We start from the raw sequence: 19,837 nt of genomic DNA on the forward strand, positions 1-19,837 counted from the left end.
GTCATATTTATAAGAATATTTAACATCAACCCAAGAAAACTCACGATTTTTTGTATATTTCTTTCATACTTCTCCTCAACCTAATCAGACAATCGAACTTCAAAGATACTCTCGTACTCTCATTCTCGTCGTCGGTATACTGTGTTTGGTGACTGTGCCAGTTGTATCGTTTTAAAGTTTTTTTTTTTTTTTTTCTTTAGCAATAGATACACAACAACAACATAGAACACAATTTATCGAATAGATACTTACCTACATATGACGTCACGACCACTTGTCGAGTTGTATCTACAAGTTTGCAAAAATCTCCCAACTTCTACCAGTCGTAGCTTTTAACTAATCGAGTGTGTTTGTCCGGACAATCGAAGAAGAAGACATCTTTATTTAATTTTATTTAAAAATTTCATTTTAATTTGATTAAACAAATTTTAAATTCGGTCGAAAGTCGTAACAAAACGCAACGAAAAGAAGCTTTGTTTGTGCCATTTTTACGTGATTTTAAAAGGTAATCAATCCTTGAAGTATTTTTTAATTACTCGCATTCCATTAAACCGGCTGAAAAATTTCACATCGAATCGAAACAGCTGTGAGCTTGGAGATAAACTTTACCTGTTTCTGGTATGGGGAGCAATTTAGTCAGGTGCATCCTCATAGGGAGTTTATGAGTGTGTCAATTTTGTACTTTACACACAGATACATATAAATTGTTACAAGAAGCTACCTACATTTATATGAATTCCAAGTGAATCCCTAAAATGAGTCACCCGGGTCAGTCAGCCAAAAGATAGGGGAGGACGGGGAGAACTTTGTTTTTTTTTTTTTTTTTTTTTTTTTTTTGTATTTAAGTTCCATTTTGGAGAAAACAGTTGAAGTGCGTGTTTGTTAGCATTAGTGCCATCTGACATCAAAATGGTTTTGTATCCAAACGATTTAAGTGCACTTTTGCTCTTAATACTTTTGAATTATTCATTTATAGGTCTGCAGTTGTTTTAGAGTGGGTATGAGTGTGTTTTTCTTTTTTTTTTTGACGTCTTTTTGTTTTATCTTTACACAAGACTTGCCTCCGCGCTCCAACACTCCTTCGATACTTCAAACTACATACATATATACACAAGGACGGTTTAATTTATTAATAAACCATTCGGATTGAAATGTGAATCATTCACAAAATAATAATCGTGTGTTGATTATGCTAAGTGTACATATAGGGTATGTTAAGTTTTGTTTTTTATTGAATGGAAGAGTTGGAAATAATAAATTAAATTTTTATACCTATCGTCTTTTTCGTTTTGAATTTAATGTGGGTTAGTTTTTTTTTTTTTTATATTTTGGCAGTTTATAAACTAGGTCAATAGGAAGTGTTTTGCATGCGTTGGATGATTTGATTGCCTTAAACGATTTGGACTTACTCTGAATTAAATGATTTGATCTGTTTATTTAAATTAGTGAAAAGTGTTTAGCCAAAGTGAATATAAAAGTATTGAAGCGATGCTTAGATCAATTTCAATTTTTCTATTTTCTAAATTGGAACACTAGTTTTTTTTTAAATTTTTTTGTTCAATTTGTAATAATTAAAAATTAAATTCATAGAAAATCTACTTTTAGTCTATTGAATAGACCCTTTTGAATGGAACAAATTCGTTCAAGAGTTTTTATTGCTGATAATGATTCCTTGGCATAAAAGAATGCTCCAGCCAAAAGTGCTACTAAATCCATTGGTGCATTTCTGAGAAAACGGCAACACTGGTCGGGTTTCTGTTTTTTTGATTTAACTCGAAACACAAGCCTAAGTTTGAAATGGTTCAAAGACATTTTTCATAGCAAATTAAATTTTTATTTTTGACTAAAATTCTAACCTAAAATCAAAGAAAAAAAAGTTAAAAAATTGACGATTTTAATTTTTTTTACTAAATTTTATATATGTAGCCGATACGTCCAAACTTTATAATAATAAAATAAAGTAGAGGTAAAATCCTTTGATAATATGCCATTTTGAATTTTTTTTGTCAAGAAACGACTTAAATGTACCTTTTCAAAAATTGGCACTTTTTCTATATTTTTGACTTTTTTAGTTAAAAGCAAATTTTTAAAACTCGATAAAATCGTATTAATTATGGTATAACTTTTAGACTTTTAAAGTAAACGGACTTCGAGGGATTGATTTAATATAAACTAATTATGACAAACAAGAAAATTTATTTGCATCCTTATGTCCTTGTGTGCAATTTTGTGTTTGTGCATTTTTATAAATACGGATCGAATGGATGAACGGAGAGCCATTAGCTTTGGTCTATTGTATAGAAGAACAACTCTTTTACTGAATAAATAAATACGAATTAAAAAAATTTGATTTTTAAAAGGTGAAAAAGATTTGCAAAAGGTTGAATTTGGTTTGTAAACCCATGAATTCAAAAAGGAGGATCTTTAAATAATAAAAAATAATTATAGCCTTCTATTGAAATTATATAAGTGAGAATCGGAATATGTCAAAATTAGGCTTATATGATGTACGGGACAATGAAATATCGTCAACAATTACACAGCCACACAAAAAAGAAAAAGTGGCCCACTAGGTTAATGTATTTCGATTTTCGATGCTCTGAATCCTGAATTACTCGCCTTTTGACCTGTAAAAGACCAACTATTGAGAAGTGCAAAAAAAACCAAAAATTAACTTTGTAGACATTTTTTGTGGTATTTCGCACTTTACACAAAAATTAGGAACCAGGGACTTAGATAACCTTGGGGCAGTTGCGGCGGTGCACCGCTGGGCCCTCCAAGGTATTATTTATTATTCCGTTGGACTGCATCCGAATCCAAAAAAAATCCGATTTTCAATGTCCAAAGTGAGATGCACTTGCACATTAAACAAAGGCATAAGGAATAAGGATGCAATTTAAATTTTGTTGGTTTGTCATTATTAGTTTATATTTAATCAATTCCTCGATTTCAGTTTACTTTAAAAGTCCAAAATTTACCAATTATTACCTTTTTATCGCATTAAAAAATGTTGCTTCAATCAAAAATAAAGAAAAAGTGGTATGTGGTAATTTTTGAAAAGGTGAATTTCTGTCGTTCTTATGTTCTTAACAAAAAATATTAAAAGATGCATATTATGAGAGGATTTTACTTATACTTTATTTTATTTGTACAATGTTTGGAAAAATTCAGAAACCAAAAAACAAGTGATTCAGTGCAAAAAAATCAAAATCATCAATTTTTTAACTTTTTACTTGCTCTATAGGGCAAGTATTGGTTTCGCGTCGACAAAAAATTATAATAATGAAGAAGTCCGAAAAAGTGGGTCTGTGCGTTTATCTGTACACATTTCTACAGTCTAAACGGGTGGACGGATTTTCTTCAAATTTGGTAAAGATGATTTTTATAGAATTCTGAATGTTGTTTTTTTTATATCTCGCTTTAAAAGTGTATCTACCCCAAACACAAATTTTTCAAGTTATAGCAAATTACTCGAAAACGGTTCTAACGATTTTGATTAAACTTTTCAGACGTATTATTCAAAGCAATTTCAATAAAAATGCATTTTTAATTTTTTCAAAAAAGTCTAATATAAAAAGTTTTTTCACTTAACAAAATTTTGTCCTTAATGTCGGCTCTTCCCCAACATCGACAAAATTTCTTTAATTAATATAGAAGAGGCAGCTTTTAAAATCTACAAGTAAACAAACATAAAATTGTTTTGAACTGTTAGAGCAACTATGCGCGACCCAGTCTTACATTTTATTTTTCATTGATTTTAGGTTATAATTTAAGTCAAAAAATTTTTTTTTAATTTTTTAACCAACTTAAATTCATTGAAAACCTAATTTTTTATGAAAAAAGTCTTCGAACCATTTTTAAGTTAAGCTCGGTTTTCGACTTAAATCTTTTCGACTTAAACTGATAATAGACCAGTATTGCCGTTTTCTCAGAAATGGAGTGAAAAAAGAGAAATAGAAAATTTAATGAAGCCTTAACAGACCAGAACTTTCATTAGTTCAAAAAACATGATAAACAAACGTGAGATATTGAGCTATTTTCATTTGGAACTTTTGTTGACAGGCTCTTTGAAGACTAATCAAATTCGTAAATATCTAACCTGTCCTGTTTACTTGCGGTATGAACAATTCATAAGATTTCGGAATCTTGTTGCCGAAATCCGAGATTATCGTTTGACGTGAAAAGGCTATGAGTTCCTTTCACAGTTTCCCGAATGTCTCTACGTCGCAACCATTTTAGGTAGGACCCGATCTACACTGAGGGAAAAAACTCAACGTAAAATGTAATATGGTCAACGTTGATTTAATGTTGTAAAAAATAGTTGAATCAACGTGGTATTCGTTAATTTTAAGGGAGCGAGAAGCACATTTAAATAACCATTCATTAACAAGCTACAAAGCTACTCAAGCCCTAAAGACTAGAATTGTAAAAATTATTTAAATCAAACTCCGTCCATAAACTAATGAAAAGTAAAGTTTTTATTTTAGTTAACCCATTAGATTGACGAAAAACACCCATGTCTTGAAAACTCACAATTAGATGAGTATTTTAATCAAGTTTGTGAAAACGCAAAAGCTTTAGTTTAGGTGGATAATAGCAAGAATCTCTTTGATTCCCAGGTTTTCAGCTTAGCTTGATACACGCTACAGTGATTAGGAAAATTATAGATTGTTGGCTGTTTTAAATTTTTGACATAGGTGGAGAGCTTGACTCAACATTTTTTTAATGAAACATACACAAATTGCATCTTGAAGATATTTTCTTTCTTTTCTCATAATTTCACAGGTGGAAGGAATATAAGATATTTAAAATTATGTTCTAATGATACAATAACGTATAGGGTATCATTTAAAACCAATTCGCATCTATTACAGTCTTACTATTTCTTATTATTGATATATTCTTTTGTTGTCTCTCTGCGTTAACCACATTATAAGCTTTATCACTTCACACAAACCTTTTCATAAAAAGAAATTCCAAAGCGTTGTTGGAGCTAGCTAGGGGTTATACAAGTTCGCATGGGATAGCGATTGATTTAATTTCATACGTGGGCTGCCAACCTCAAAGATTTTATTTGCAAAAAACGAAAAAAAAAAAAACAAAACAATAAAAAAATATTTAGAAAACAAAAAAAAAGTAGGTAAAGTAAAATTTGTCACACAACAAAAACCTCATTTATACAATTTTGAAAGCTATATTAACATAATTAATTAATCTTTATAAACAACTATTATTTGTCAGTTAAATTAGAAAATCAAAAAAAAAATATGAATTCATTCTTTGCAGAAACAACATTATAGAGTCTCGGCTTCGGGACCCCGCATTCTTTGTGTACATATCGTTAAGGTACCTACTGTAATAGCTCATAGAGAGAAGTCGCCTTAGGCCTATCAACCTTGCAAGAAAACACACATTACTCTTGTGTTGGAGCTGACTGAAAACTGAATAAATAAGCAGTCTTTGTATGGTATGCAAGATCTCAAATCTCGATCTGAGTCACCCTCAAAAGTAGCAGCAAGTTGATCAAAAGGCAACGTTAATAAAAAATAAAACGTTGACTTATGCAACCCACGGTTTAAATACAACAAAAAAAAAGTAAAGGAAATTCAATTTAAAAAAAAAAAAACATCTCAAGCCTAGACAAAAAGAAAAATTCAAATTTAACGATGGCGTCACAAGGTACTACTTCCACCTCAAGGTTATCTCAAATACAGGTAATAATATTTTTGTTTGATTTGTCATTTTATTTTTTTTTTTTATTTATTAATTTATTAATATTTCGAGTTAACTGTGTGTGTTCTTCAAATGCAATCACCTTTGATTGATTTGTGCAGTTTTTTAAATCTTTTCCACTTAATTAGGTGCTAAATAAAAAACGTGAACGTTATAATTAATTTTAAATTTATAAGTGGGTAGTATTATGTAGCCGGCTTGATGTAGGAGGTCTAAGATAAACGATGACTGTTATTGAAAACGGTGTAATAATTGTAGTTATGTCAAAAGTTAGAGATTTGTATGATGAATACGATAAAAAATAGCCTGTTTAGTTAATATTTATACTTAGAGGCTAAAAGGGTTTAAGATGAAGCTATTTCTCTATTGACCTTTTGTTCAAACGAAAGAATCTGAAAATTTTTGTTTAAGGGCCAATTTTTCAATAGTCAGTTAAACAGTCAGTTAGTAGTTATTCCTAAGGATAGAGAAAAAATCAATTTTTCAAGAAGCAGATATACCTTATTCCTATGAATAAAACTATCTGTTTCTTTTAGAGACGAATAAAAATTATTCTATGGAATAATCTCAACAAAAATATTGTGTCAGTTGTCAAAGCTGTTTTGAAAGAATTTTGAAAAAAATACAGTGGAACACAAGAAAACAAAAACAATCATGAATAAAAATGACGTTTAATTTTAAATATTTTTGAATTCGACAATTTGTTTTTGTTATTCTGTAGAATAAATTATTCTTGATTGAAAAATTCAATGTTTTTATCTGATTATTTATGAGCCTAATAACTTTATTCGTCGAACAGTTAACTGACTGTTTATTAGAAGATTGAAAAATTGGCTCTAAATAATGTTTTTACACTAATTAAGGTATAATTCAGTGATAGAGGAATCAAATATAGTAGATCTCAAAAATTTGTGATGTCAGCAAATTCTTAATGCAGTTTTGAAGAGATCTTCACTCTGAGTCTGAGTATAAAACTCATTTTGCGTAATGTTTGGTCTTGTGAACATCCGCAATTTGAAAAACGCGAAACACGTTTTCATTATCTGAAAGTATTAGGTACATATTTTTATCAAAGGGTGAGTACCACGCAAACATAAGCGTTTGCTACGCTCCACAGAAATTAATTTATGATTTATTCGGTCAGTCAGTAATTTCTGAATTTTTTTTCAATTTGCTGAATTTGATTGCTTTTGACTATACTCGAAAAATTTCCTGTTTTTTTTTTTGCTAGGAAAAAGTCGATTCTAGAAATGAAGAATATAATAGAATTCTGGTGGTATTTACAACAATTTATTTTTCCTGGTAAAATATACCAGAACTCTGATAGGACTTAATAATATTTCCTGATAAAATATACCAGGGAATATTTTGTTTGTACCCAAAGGCTCTCACCATTTATCAGGAAAAATACCAGAAACACAAATACCTGGTTCTATTTACCAGATTCCTGTTTAATTTGATCTTATTAGGAAATCTGTTGGTATCAACCAAGAGGCTGGTAACATTTACAAAAAAATTTTCTGACGAAGTTTTACTAAGAAAACTGAATTCTAGTAAAAATTATCAGATTTTAGATATTGAACTTTTTCTATAAGAACTGTTTTTCTTTTTTCAAAAAATGTTTAAATCTTTTCACTATTATTTTATATTTTATAATCTTATATATCTGAAGTTTTAAAATTAAGCCTATTCATTCACTAATTGTTTGCTTTGTTTTACCCTCAGAAAACTATGTAAAGCCGCGAATTTAAGCTAAAAGACTTTTGAATTCAAAATTATAACGCTTTAGGCTATAAAACTGCATACTAACATTTTGGTTATACCTCCATCCTAAAATTTGCTATCTGCTCTTGGTCTAATACAGATTCTATTTGTTTTTAGAATTTCTGTTTTCTTTGCGTAGTTTTGCAGGGCAGCCATCACGCTCATCAATTTTCGAAGCCATCCTACGTGATGGTTTGATGGTAGCATAAAAATAATCTTAGAAGAGAAATTTCTCTTGCTTCTTCAAAGTATCTAAAAATCACAAAAGCAGTAAAAAACCTATTAAATGTGAGTGTGGCCTGAAGGGGGGATGTTCCTCTGTTCAATCAGTTGAAGTAGTCCAAACCGTAACAACCGCTATGAGATAGCGCATTATTTTGGGCTAAACCGATTTTTTTTTTTTGCTCCTTTTTGGAGACCACTTGGAGTTCATTGTTTTTGTAAAGTAAAGTTGGAATAATATGTCTTTTTTTTTTTTTAAATAGCCCCGGAACAACGAAAACATTGAACTATTGTGTCGCAGCAAGACGTTGAAAATGTTCAAATATGTATGTGCTCAAAATTGTGACCCAATGCAGGCTTATAGGCTTTCAAAAAAATAAATATTTAACCCTCTGTCGGCACACACGGGTGCGATTTTGGATACAAGTTTTAAAATAACCGATTTTTCAAAAAAAAAGTGTTCGCAAAATAGTCTCTTTATAATGCTGACACTATATTTTTTTATGAATTGTACCTAAATACAATATTTAAATTCTTGGAAAAATTCTACATCAATTTCATATCAATATTCTCTTTAAAATACTGACACCGAAAAAAGTTATAGCGACATGAAAAAGTAAAAACCAAATTCGCAGCCGTGTGCCTTTCACGTCACAAAAAAGGGTGGAATACAGAGGGTTAATAGTCGCTTCATACTTGTTTTTTCATTTCATAATATTTCTAGATTGACTCATTCAAACGATTTTATAGAACGAATTTTAAAACGGCAGAAAAAAAATTGGTTTTCTGAAAAGATGCAATGCAAAAATCTAACCTTATTGTCGAATATTGCAAAATGTTATAAAATATGATTTTTACTTAAAAGATAATATCATCTTTTGAAATCTACTGATGACAAAAGTTGACTTCCACATTTTTTCTTGACTTTCAAACATGCATGGACGCAAACATTTCTGGGCACTATCCTCTAGAAATTTTAATTTGATTTTATTAAGTGTTAATTTATCGAAGCAATTATAAACTGGTATTAATTTGTATGCTTCATAATTAAAATATTTACTTGTGGTCTGATTGTGTCGAAAAAAAAGCTCAGTATCTTCCACTAACAATAAGTAATAAATTTTAAAAAAATATTTCTCTTTGTGAACTTTCATTACTTGCCCTTTAACAGAAGGTAAAACGAACCTATATATAACTTTCCCACTTACTAAAACTTTTCATTTCCCTATATGATTGCATGTGTTCGCTCAACGTTTACCCTTAGCTCCAATTTATTGTTGTTTAACCTTTTATGGTTTAACTCTAAAAAGCAAAATATGGCAATATATTCCTTTTTAAATTATTTAAAAGCTTGTGACAATGGATTTTTTTAATTACAATAAAATCTATTAAGATTAATAACGATACATTTATTGAAACATCTTTGTATTTGTATAAACGTTTGCTATGACAACAAGGCCAAACCAATAATTATATTCGCCGTGCATATAATATCCGTTCCGCGCGTAGCCGCAAAAATAAAAACATTGGCTCAATTGTTATACACACACACTCCTCAGGTTTATTAATTAGTTTTTATTTATTTATTTTGTTTTTAGACATATAAATAGTTTAGTAATTTACATATACTCGTAGATATTTTAAAGTAAAGGCTGTGTTTCTACCACGCATGTTTGAGATTATAGTTTACTTGATAATGTTTATCAATTTATAATATGAAATTTCCACAACGCAGACAGACATCCTTGTCTTTATTCTAATGCTAGCCTTACACCTACCCTTACTAATTAGTGTGACCATACTAACAGCTTTTATTAAATTTCTATTTTTTAATAAAAAATAAAAAAGTACTCATACGCCATACTCCAGTGAATCGAATTTTGGAAAAGAAGCTATTTTAAATCATAAAAATGGACTTTAATGATAGAAAACTACCTTTTGACTACCTTTTTACTTTAATAAAATTAATAATTAAATTATAAATTTGCATTTCTCATTATGTTATTTTTGTTTATATGGAAAAGTATACAAAAAAATACTATCTACCTTCAAAAAGCCTTATATTTCTTCTAAAGAAATATACCATAACTAAAGCCTATTTGTTTTGTAAAAAGTATAAAAAATTAATTTTTTGTTTTACACATCATATTGTCAATATTTTTACATGACAACCTATAACAAATTTTATATTTTCTGAAAGCTTATTATTTAAGCTTTCAATATTCACCTCAATCATGTCTGTACGACATGTAGAAAAAAAGCTGGAATTTTTTTAATGCAATCAAGTTTCATCAAAAAAATTAAAAAAAAAATTTTTTTCTTCCATTTCTAAAAAACTGACTTGATGTATCATTTTGCACCAAAAAACAAAATAAAATCATAGTACAGGCGTTTCTTTAAAAAAAAGTGGGCATTTTGTATGGGCTGGTACCCACTGTGCACTGGTCACACTACCCCTAATTACCATGGAGCTTGTATATTAATGCATATGGTATGTCAAAAAAAAAAACGAAACAAAACAAATGGTCGGCTATATTTTTTTGGGTGCACATATCTAGCACTTAGTTTAGTATATCTCCTTGTCTTCATTCGTTAAGTTTAGTTTGAGGAGTGGTATTAACACACCACAAAGAATAGAACCATTATTTTGTCCTCATCATCAATCCTCTATTCTTATATCAAACATAATTTTTTATTTCCTTCCGAATTCCGACCAAAATCTAATAAAAAAAAAAAAACCATCATGAATATTCCGGAATTCAGTACTTTGGCACGATTCTCATCGGATGGTGCACTTAACAATAACTACCATCACATTGTTCCCACCAAATTGAATGAGTCATGGGCTGGAAGACGATTGATAGAAGCACTTAATCAATTGCCACCTTCCAAATTTGGTTCATCGACAGATGTAAGTTTTGTTTCTCTGTTGCTTTGTATTGTTACTTTTGTGTTGTTTATGTTTTGTTTTGTGTGTGAAACGCATGACTGTGCTGTAAAAGCAATTAGTTGTTAATATTAAATAATAAAAGAATGATTACGTGACTCTCTGTGTTAATCTACGTCGTAAGAATAGATAGGTTATATTTTGTGTGAAAGGTGATGGAATTATATTCAACCCACGGCTTTTCGTTACAAGTAACTATACAGATGTGTTTATGTACTCTATAACCTAATTGTGGTTTAACATTTTTGTTTTATAAACAATATTTTCTGTGGGTGTTGTAAATTTTAATGGAGAAAAAAACGAATTTTTCTCTTATGCAGAGTCACAACTCAAAAGGATTTATAATTTGATGACTGCATTGATGAACTTGTGTATGATTGGTACTTACACTAAAGTCAAATATATTTTCTAGATTAAAACAAACAGTTTTATTCTTCATCGAATTACCATACAATAGCACTGGGAAGTTTCTGGTTTAGTGACCATTTATTTCTCTTTGGTGTTTTCACGAGTATTTTGCTAAAAAGTTCTAGAAGTTTTTGGACTTTTCAATAAATCGCCAAATCAAAGAGACAAAGAGCAAACCTGTAATGAAGACAAATTCGATATTTAAAAAGGCAAATCCGACAGATTACCAAACCAATCCATTATGTATCCACAATTAATCAAATAAAATTACAAATTTACAGACAAACTCTGAAATAAAAAGCACAAAATCGGAAAATTTTATTGGAAATTCGGGAAAACAATAAAGTTTATATTTACTGCAAGCAACTTTGATAAACTCAAGATTTTTCCCTCATAAAGTCTCATTTCTAATTTGTTTTAGCACTATTTTCGACCACATAAAAATTCCAACATAATTTAAACTTAAGAATTTCGAAAAAGTTTTCAAAGAACTATTTCATATAATTAATTTAAAGCAGATTTTTCACATAAAAAAGCTTGATATTCGACGAAATCATGGACTCAAAAGTTTTTTTAAATAAAAGGTAAGCATTTTTGGTGTTACCTATTAATAAAGTTCTTAGGATATTTTAAGTAGTTGAAACTCGATTAACCGGGATGGTCGGGACCGAACCCATTACGGATAATCGAAAATCCCGGATAAGAGAACTTTTTTTTTTTCAAGAAAAAATTTATATGTTTTTAAGTTTTTATTAAAAAATAATAAAAAAAAAAAAAACAGAAAACAATTAGAAAATTATTTCATAAACGTAACAATTCATATTTTTGTTTGAACATACATTACAATATCACGAGAACTTTAAGGAAAATTAAAAAATTATTGCATGTTTAGGTTTAGTCCTATAGAAAAAAGTTGTATGACAAAGTTGTAGGTAATAAAAAGATCTACAACTTTTGTATCAACAATTTTTCACATAACCTCAAAATTTATGTCAAAAAATTCAAAAAACTGAGTTTTTGGTTTTTAATTTTTATCTTTTTCAAAAATAAAAATTTTTCTACGAAATTTGGTGAAAACTTACCTTATTATGTCCCAAATACACTGTAATTTATTTGATTTAAAATATTAATTTGTTCACCTCATTTTGACTTAATACCAAAAAAAACACCATAATTTTCAATAGAAAATTCACGTGTCAAAATATCAGCTTTTTTCAAAGAGTCGGTGGGCATTTCGTTTGTTAAAATGTCTATTTTCTGATGGTGTTAAAAAAAAAATTACATAAGTATACTATAGAACATGTTTTAGTAAAATGCAAAAAATGAAAAAAGCTGGAATTCGAAAAATTTTTTTTATCATTGTTTACAATTTTGGCCTATTTATTCAAATTTACACTTTAATTACTATTTAATTTTTTTAATTTTCAAGACGTCTACAAATTTCACTGATCAAATTTACCCGGGTAAAATGGCACACTGTCCAAACATACGTGATTTTAAATGCAAAATTGAGTCAAAGGTCTTCTTTTCCATTTTTTTGGAACAAGTGGTGCTTAATCCCCCCAGATCTTTCATCGAGTCATTCAAAACCCAGTTCATGTTGGTTGCTCGTCTCGTTTTTGTAGTTTTTGCTACTTTGAGTGTTTTGGATGCTTTTTTCCAGGTTTTTTACGGAATCAAGGGCTTTACTCAGTCCAGGACTTCCTCTCTGTACATCGTTCATAAATAGCAACTATTTTCAACTTTAAAAAAATGAAAATGTGAAAAAAATTTAAAATGACATGTGAAATAGGTATGCCATTTTACCCGAGCACTAAGTAGGCCATTTTGCCCATTTTGAGTTTTTTCAATTTAATTTTTACACCAAAAAATTTAAAATCGTTTTAAACCAACTTATTTCAGCAAATTAATAAGAAATACTTCATGCGTACACACATTAACTTCTTTTTCCAAAATACAATGTTTTTTATACTTTTTTTTTGCAAAAAAAATTTCACAAAATTTTAACGAGTGTACTTTTTGATGTGGAAAGAGACAGTTTGACCTGTCAAATTTCAAATAATGACTTGAAGTTCCTGAAATTATATGTTGGTTTTGCCAGATAAACTAAAGAATCGCGTTCATAAAACTTTCTAATTATTTTCGATTCTACGATTTCTAGCAAGGGGGCCATTTTACCTTGGGGTGCCATTTTAGGCCACTTTCCCCTATGATTTTTTTAAAAAAGCTGATATTTTGACACGTGAATTTTCGATTGAAAATTAGGGTGTTTTTTTGGTATTAAGTCAAAAAAAAGGTTAAAAAATAAATATTTTAAATCAAATAAATTACAGTGTATTTTAGATATAATAAGGTAAGTTTTCACCAAATTTCGTAGAAAAATTTTTGTTTTTGAAAAAGATAAAAATAAAAAACCAAAAACTCGGTTTTTTTGAATTTTTCACATAAATTTTGAGGTTATGTGAAAAACTTGTTGATACAAAAGTTGTAGATCTTTTTATTACCTACAACTTTGTCATACAACTTTTTTCTATAGGACTTGTAGTTTTGCCGGAAATCGAGATATACCATTTTTTACCATTAAAAACTCAACCCACCCACTTCCCGAACTCGGCTCGCCCGTAATTTATTTTTCCTTTAATTTTCATCATAGGTATTCACCTCCTTTTCCAATGCGTTTCATCCTACTATGATTTTTTGAAGGCATCGGCACTGGTCTAATACAAGAAAAATACAAGAAAACCCGAAAGCGATAAATATGAAAACCCTAAATTTTCTTTGTGTCTGCTGATTTCAGAACATTCAATAAGCAGTGCTGCCAAGATTTCCGGTTAAGTCCCGAGGCGCTGTTTTTGTCCAGCTAAGCCCGGTGGTAATAAAAAACACACCTATTGTGTGACAGGGGATTTTACCCGTTGCTTTTCTTCGATTGAATTGATGTGAATGCGGTCAACTATCAGTAAATCCTGATATGTTGTTCCAGAATAATTCTACTTTTCAAAAAAAAAAAAAAAAAAAAAATAAGAAAATAACTCTCTACAAAAAAAAATTTAAAATACTTTCTTTATTTTTGAGTGCTGATTTTGTATTTTTTAGTTAAATTTTCTTCTTTCCTGTTCTCATATTACGGATAGTAGAGTTTATTACGGATAATAGAGTTTAAATAAATAAATTTTGTTTATTGTCAAGAAAGAATTTCAAATATTTTCATCACGGATAATAGAGCGTCCCGGTTAATCGAATCCCGGATAATCGAGTTTCAACTGTATTTTGTTTTGTTATTTGAATTTTGATTTTTATGTAACGAAATGCACAATTTTTTCTCTTATCCACTTTTTTAATATAAGTTTTAACTAAAATGTTCAAAATATAAGAGAAATTTAAGAGAAAGTTTTGTGTTCACTGTGGTGTATGTGTTACTTTTTAAAGATTTGTTTCCTCAACAAAACGGCACTTTAAAAAAGATCTTACTGATCTAAAAATAATTCAAGAACGACGCTTTCTGAAGCAAAATGTATTAAAATAAAAAAATGGTCAATTTTGTATGATTTCGAGATTTTTTCAATATGTTTAGGTTTAAAATTTTGCAAAAATTATTCCTTAAAAATAACTTTATTAAAAAGAACAACGAAATTAAAGAAAAAAGTTATTGTTTTACAAAAGGGTATAGTACGCGCGGCTAAACGGAAATTTACAAACTGCAAATTTACTGGAAATGATCACATCCAGCATGCAATGACACCCAAAATTGTATTGATAACCCTTTACTATGGACTCATAACTCAGATATATGTACATATGTTCATTTTGATACCTCATTTGTTTGCCCAATTTTTAACAGCTTAAATCAAAAAAAATTGCAATGATTACTTCTGGCTCCTTAGAGAAACTATAGGGGAGAGTGGGGCACATTTTAACACTTTTTGTTTCGCAGCTGCTTGAACGAAATATGTTCGTTTTCTTGATCTGTAAAGTTTACGAACATTGATCAGTAACATTGAACTTTAATTTAAAATAACGTTTGGTAGGTAAGTTAGACGAAATATTTATATTAATTTTTTATATTTAGCCAATATAGGCTATTATGTTCAAAAGTGCCCTATGTATGGGGCAGCTTTGAACATGGAAGGGGCACTTTTGAACAGCAGTATTAGTTTCGTTGAAATGAATAAATAACACTCAAATTTTTATTAGTTTTTTAATAAGAACATACACACACATAAAATTTAAATTATAGTTATCACATTTTTTAGTTGAAAAGAAAAACAAAAAAACAAGAAAAATTCATTTAAAACATAACTTAGAAAAATGGAATTCATACCATTTATGCTTCTCAGAATAAAATAGATTTATTTTGTAATCAACCTATATTTCTAGACATTAAATGCAAATGTTAACAAATGGATGTTCTTCATGTACCAGGAGCATTAATTAGTGTAAGCAGCTTGACTTTAATTTCTGTAGGTCCCCTTAGCGGTATATAATCGAGTTCTCATCGAGATCAGTCTAGTACTCATAGAACTTGAAGAATTCAGTCATTTTTTAAATCTTCAATAATGTTGTACATACATATTTCCATTTTTGTCTTTAATTTTGCCCACAATTGATAGTTTCATTATTTTTTTTATAAGAACGTTACGATTTATTAAATGAAACACATTAAAGTTTCCTTAAAATGTCTGATACAAACTGCTGGGGGCGGTTTTGAACATGTTCAAAAGTGACCCCAACACACTTGTTCAAAACTGCCCCAACTGTGTCAATGACATAAAATGTTGAATAAATATTTAACATTAATATATTCATTCAAAAATTAACCGTGATTTTGTTTAAAATTAATTAAACATTAACAAAAATTGTATTGCGTTTTGAAATCACGCATCAATTTTTTTTTTAAACTCTTACAACTAAAAAACTGAAATAATACAAAACTACTATAAAAATCACCTTCCACCTATAAATCTGAAAGCCAGCTGAGATAACCAAGGGATGTCATTGACATTTATGGGTATGGTGTTGACGGGTTCAAATACCGAATCACTTCTAAAAAAAATTGATAAACTTAAATGTTATTTGCAGTGTTCAAATGTGCCTCGTGTTCAAAAGTGCCCCACTCTCCCCTAATATTTGTTATCGATAGCAAAATATAAGATATTAACCTTATTCTTGAACATTATTCACATTATCCATTAGTACACGATCCAGCCATCTTTCGATCTTCCCTCAACGAGTTTTACGCTAAGACTTTGTTATTTACAATTTATTGTCGAATTAAACAAAACTTGCTAGGGTTACCGCTCCATATTTCAACAGAAATGAGGGTTTTCATGTGTTAAGAAAGAAGTTTTTATGTCCGTATCGAGTTTAATTTATATGCACAAATGTAGGAAATGTTTGTAGTTTTGGAGGGCAACCATATCACTTTTTCAAATAATTCCGATCATATATCGTCCACAAAAGAAAACACTTTTGTTCACTATGGTGTATGCGTACTATACTCAAAAAAAAATGTTTTTTGATTTTAAACTTTATCGCCATAGCCGATTCCATCCCTGTTTAAACTTGAACTTGAGAGCGGCTCTTTAAAGACCCATAAACTAAAGCTAAATTTACTTGTGGATTAGTTAAAACAACCAAAATAAATTTTTATTAAATGCAATCAATGCGCAGAATTGATGCCAAAATCTTTTTTAAGCATAATTAATAATTATGTCATGTGATTATTTCATGAACCCAAAAATTATTTTAGATCATTTCTTGACTCTATCAAAATTGTGAATGGGGATTATTCATAGATGTGATACATCCTACAGTTTTATTTAGCTTTTCCATTTCACTTACATCGCAAACTTTATCTCACTTCTGCCATTACAGATGCGTTTTCAGCAAAAACAACTACAAGTTCGAGAACAACGAAAAATCGAGATGACTGCCCCAAAGACTATTACTTCGGATATAATCGAAAGTGAACCAACATTGGCACTCAATAATGTTAAATCAAATACAACAAAGAATCTCAATTCAACTATTGGCAATGGCAAAGTACGTCAAATGTTTAATGAACGTCGAAGAGGTGCCGGAATCGATCGAAGCAATCCACTCAAACCCATTACATCAAGATCCTCCTCATCATCGAGCACTGTTACAACAACATCAATTTCATCTAAGACAAATGTTGTCCGCAAATTGGATCAAACTACAACAAGAAGACTTACAGCTATAAGGAACAACTCGAATGGTAATGATTCTGTTGATTATATGGGTAATGATAATGCCCTTGAAACATATCGAGTAAATGAAGATGATTTGAATAGTGAAACATTTCCTGGTAAGTAAAGCATTGATAAACCTTTAAATTCGAAGTTTATTTAAGCTGAATTTGTGGGTTTGTCTATTTTAGAACAACAACTTGACAATTTTGATATAGTATTACCGTCAAAACTTGAAGCTCTGATGCTTGATAGCTTTGGTGAAGACACTAATAACAATCATCAAATGCCAGAGATTAAAACAAGGCTAAATTCAAGCATCAAATTGAACCCTGTTTTGACTAAAAAATCACCCCCAGTTGCAGTTTCGAAAACACCCGCAAAACCAACTCGATCGACTTTGAATGCTACAAGTAAGAGCAGCTTGAATTTGAACTCTACTCAAAAACTTGCTTCGACGACACCTAAGGTATTTCGAAAAACTTTTTCAAAATTTTGAAAATTGATTATTTTTAAAAATTTTTATTCAGGCTTCAACTGTCAAAAGCTCAACTAAAATGGCTAAACCTTTGGCAAGTCCAAAAGTGGTAGGTTTTTCTATACAAATCTTTAAGATTGAAAACCTTCATAAAAATGTTTTTCAATGAACAGATTTCTTTGAGAGTACCAAGGGCAAAAACACCCCCAACACAGCCTCCAGGAACTGCTGCGTGTAAATTATGCAACCGTTTCTTCAACGAAGATCGTTTGGCAAAGCACCAAGAAGTTTGTGAAAAGATGGCAATGAAAAAACGTAAGATCTTCGATGCATCAAAACATCGTGTAAAGGGTACCGAAGCCGAGAAATACTTAAAGAAGCCTCTGCGAGGTGCAAAGACCGTTGCAAAGAACTCTTCAACCACATCGACGACTGCAAATTCAACAGATGCTTCAACAAAGAAGAGTAATTGGCGCAAGAAACACGAAGAATTCATAGCTGCTATCCGAGCTGCAAAGGAAGTTCAAGCACATTTGGCTAAAGGGGGTAAGCTTTCTGATTTGCCACCACCTCCACCATCAGAGAATCCCGACTACATAGCTTGCCCACATTGTTCGAGGAGATTTAATGAAGCTGCAGCAAATCGTCACATACCAAAATGTGCCAATATGCTTCATAATAAACCTAAGCCTGCTGCCAAGCGAAGATAAACAAAATACTCCTAAACTGTTTTCCTAATTTTTTCTTCATGTCCAATCCAATGACTATAGAACTTTTAGTTTCATATTTCTTGGATTAATTCTTAGACTTTTATATTTTTTAACATGGCTTAACATGAGCTAAACACCTTGGTAGTTGATACTAACTCTAAAATTTAAATTTTAAGTGAAAACAAAAAAAAATCTTGATTGTATCCTATGTAACAACAAAAAAAAAAACAGTTCTCGTAATCGTAACCTTTCATATGTGATAAAAAAAAAAAAAAAACAACGCAATTATATTTAATTTTACTTTAAACCTTAAATTGTTAACATGAGCCTTTTTTTAATAAAAAAATAATCTTTTTATAAAATAAAAATTTAAATTTGTATTTTATTTATTTGTATGTAGAAATGTCCCTTGATCACTTGACAATTGTTATTTTATTTATTTCTATACGAAATCTTATTGTTTTAGCAAGATGGGATACAATTGCACTTGTTGCTATTGTTTGGTTTTAATGGAAAAAAAAACATTAAAATTTCAATCAATGCAATGGTTTAAAGTTTTGCAATGGCAACATTCTCATATTTGTTCTATTTAAAAAAGATGAGAAGACTCAAGGAAAGCCTAATTGGGACCTTTTTTTCTTACAGCCGTAGCAAATTTTGTTAAGCTTAATACTTAGACGGTCACTGTGGCGTATGCGATATATTTTTTTTTAAACTATGTAGGCCACAGCAGTTAGAAATTATAATTTTCGAAACAAATTTCTATTACTTTTTATCATATTCATCGCATCGCTTTTTATCATATTCGGAAAAGAATTTTTGTTTGACTTAAAATATCAGATTCTTTTTTTATATTAATTATTTATTAAAGCAAAAATCTAAACGAACTGAAATATTAAGTACGGACTTAAAAGAAAACGTTAAAGAAATAATGAAATCAGTTGACCTTTTTCATAACAATTTTCTCGCCATTAAAATTGATTCGGTAATTTCAAAAACCACTTTCATAAGTCCAACAACTTGAATTTTTTAGGAACCAATAAAAATGTTTCATGCTCAAGCAAACGAATCTTGATGGAATTTTTTAAGCTAAATTTATAGTATTTGAGTTGTAAGAAACTGATGTGTAAAATAACCGTCATATTTTATTAGAAATAATAATAATAAAATAATATAATTTTACTACTATAACTGGCACTTAGAACACCGACATTAAGCCTTTTAACAAATTTTATCATTTTTTTTTATAAAAAGCTTACTATTGCCTGCTGAGCTACCAGTACCTTTCGTATCAGAAATTGTGTTTTAGTGCCAAGAGGGACATTATCAAGTTGAAATTATTATCTTACAGAAAAAGATTCGATAG

At 29.8% G+C, this 19,837-nt stretch overlaps 1 protein-coding gene across 3 annotated transcripts; it reads left to right on the top strand.

The window, feature by feature from the left end:
* Positions 1 to 341: 341 nt before the first annotated feature.
* Positions 342 to 18,856, top strand: LOC129915322 (zinc finger C2HC domain-containing protein 1C). Of its 3 annotated transcripts, XM_055994811.1 has the most exons (6): positions 342 to 505; positions 5,287 to 5,714; positions 16,949 to 17,402; positions 17,475 to 17,752; positions 17,814 to 17,870; positions 17,935 to 18,856. In XM_055994811.1, exons 2-6 carry the CDS (start codon positions 5,667 to 5,669, stop codon positions 18,469 to 18,471), a joined length of 1,374 nt encoding a protein of 457 aa, XP_055850786.1. In that variant the 5' UTR covers positions 342 to 505; positions 5,287 to 5,666; the 3' UTR covers positions 18,472 to 18,856. The 3 variants fall into 3 exon arrangements, with proteins under 3 accessions (XP_055850786.1, XP_055850785.1, XP_055850784.1); XM_055994810.1 differs by lacking the exon at positions 342 to 505 and having other exon boundaries at positions 5,161 to 5,714; XM_055994809.1 differs by lacking the exons at positions 342 to 505; positions 5,287 to 5,714 and adding an exon at positions 10,325 to 10,630.
* Positions 18,857 to 19,837: the final 981 nt, after the last annotated feature.

This window comes from Episyrphus balteatus, chromosome 3, assembly GCF_945859705.1.
Source record: "Episyrphus balteatus chromosome 3, idEpiBalt1.1, whole genome shotgun sequence".
NCBI lineage: Eukaryota > Metazoa > Arthropoda > Insecta > Diptera > Syrphidae > Episyrphus > Episyrphus balteatus.

Excerpts from the sequence above, each read along its gene's own strand:
- LOC129915322 (XM_055994809.1), top strand. The coding sequence starts at position 10,463 with ATGAATATTCCGGAATTCAGTACTTTGGCACGATTCTCATCGGATGGT. Across the intron at positions 17,403-17,474 it reads GAATAGTGAAACATTTCCTG|AACAACAACTTGACAATTTT; the intron begins GTAAGTAAAGCA and ends TGTCTATTTTAG. Across the intron at positions 17,871-17,934 it reads CTTTGGCAAGTCCAAAAGTG|ATTTCTTTGAGAGTACCAAG; the intron begins GTAGGTTTTTCT and ends TTCAATGAACAG.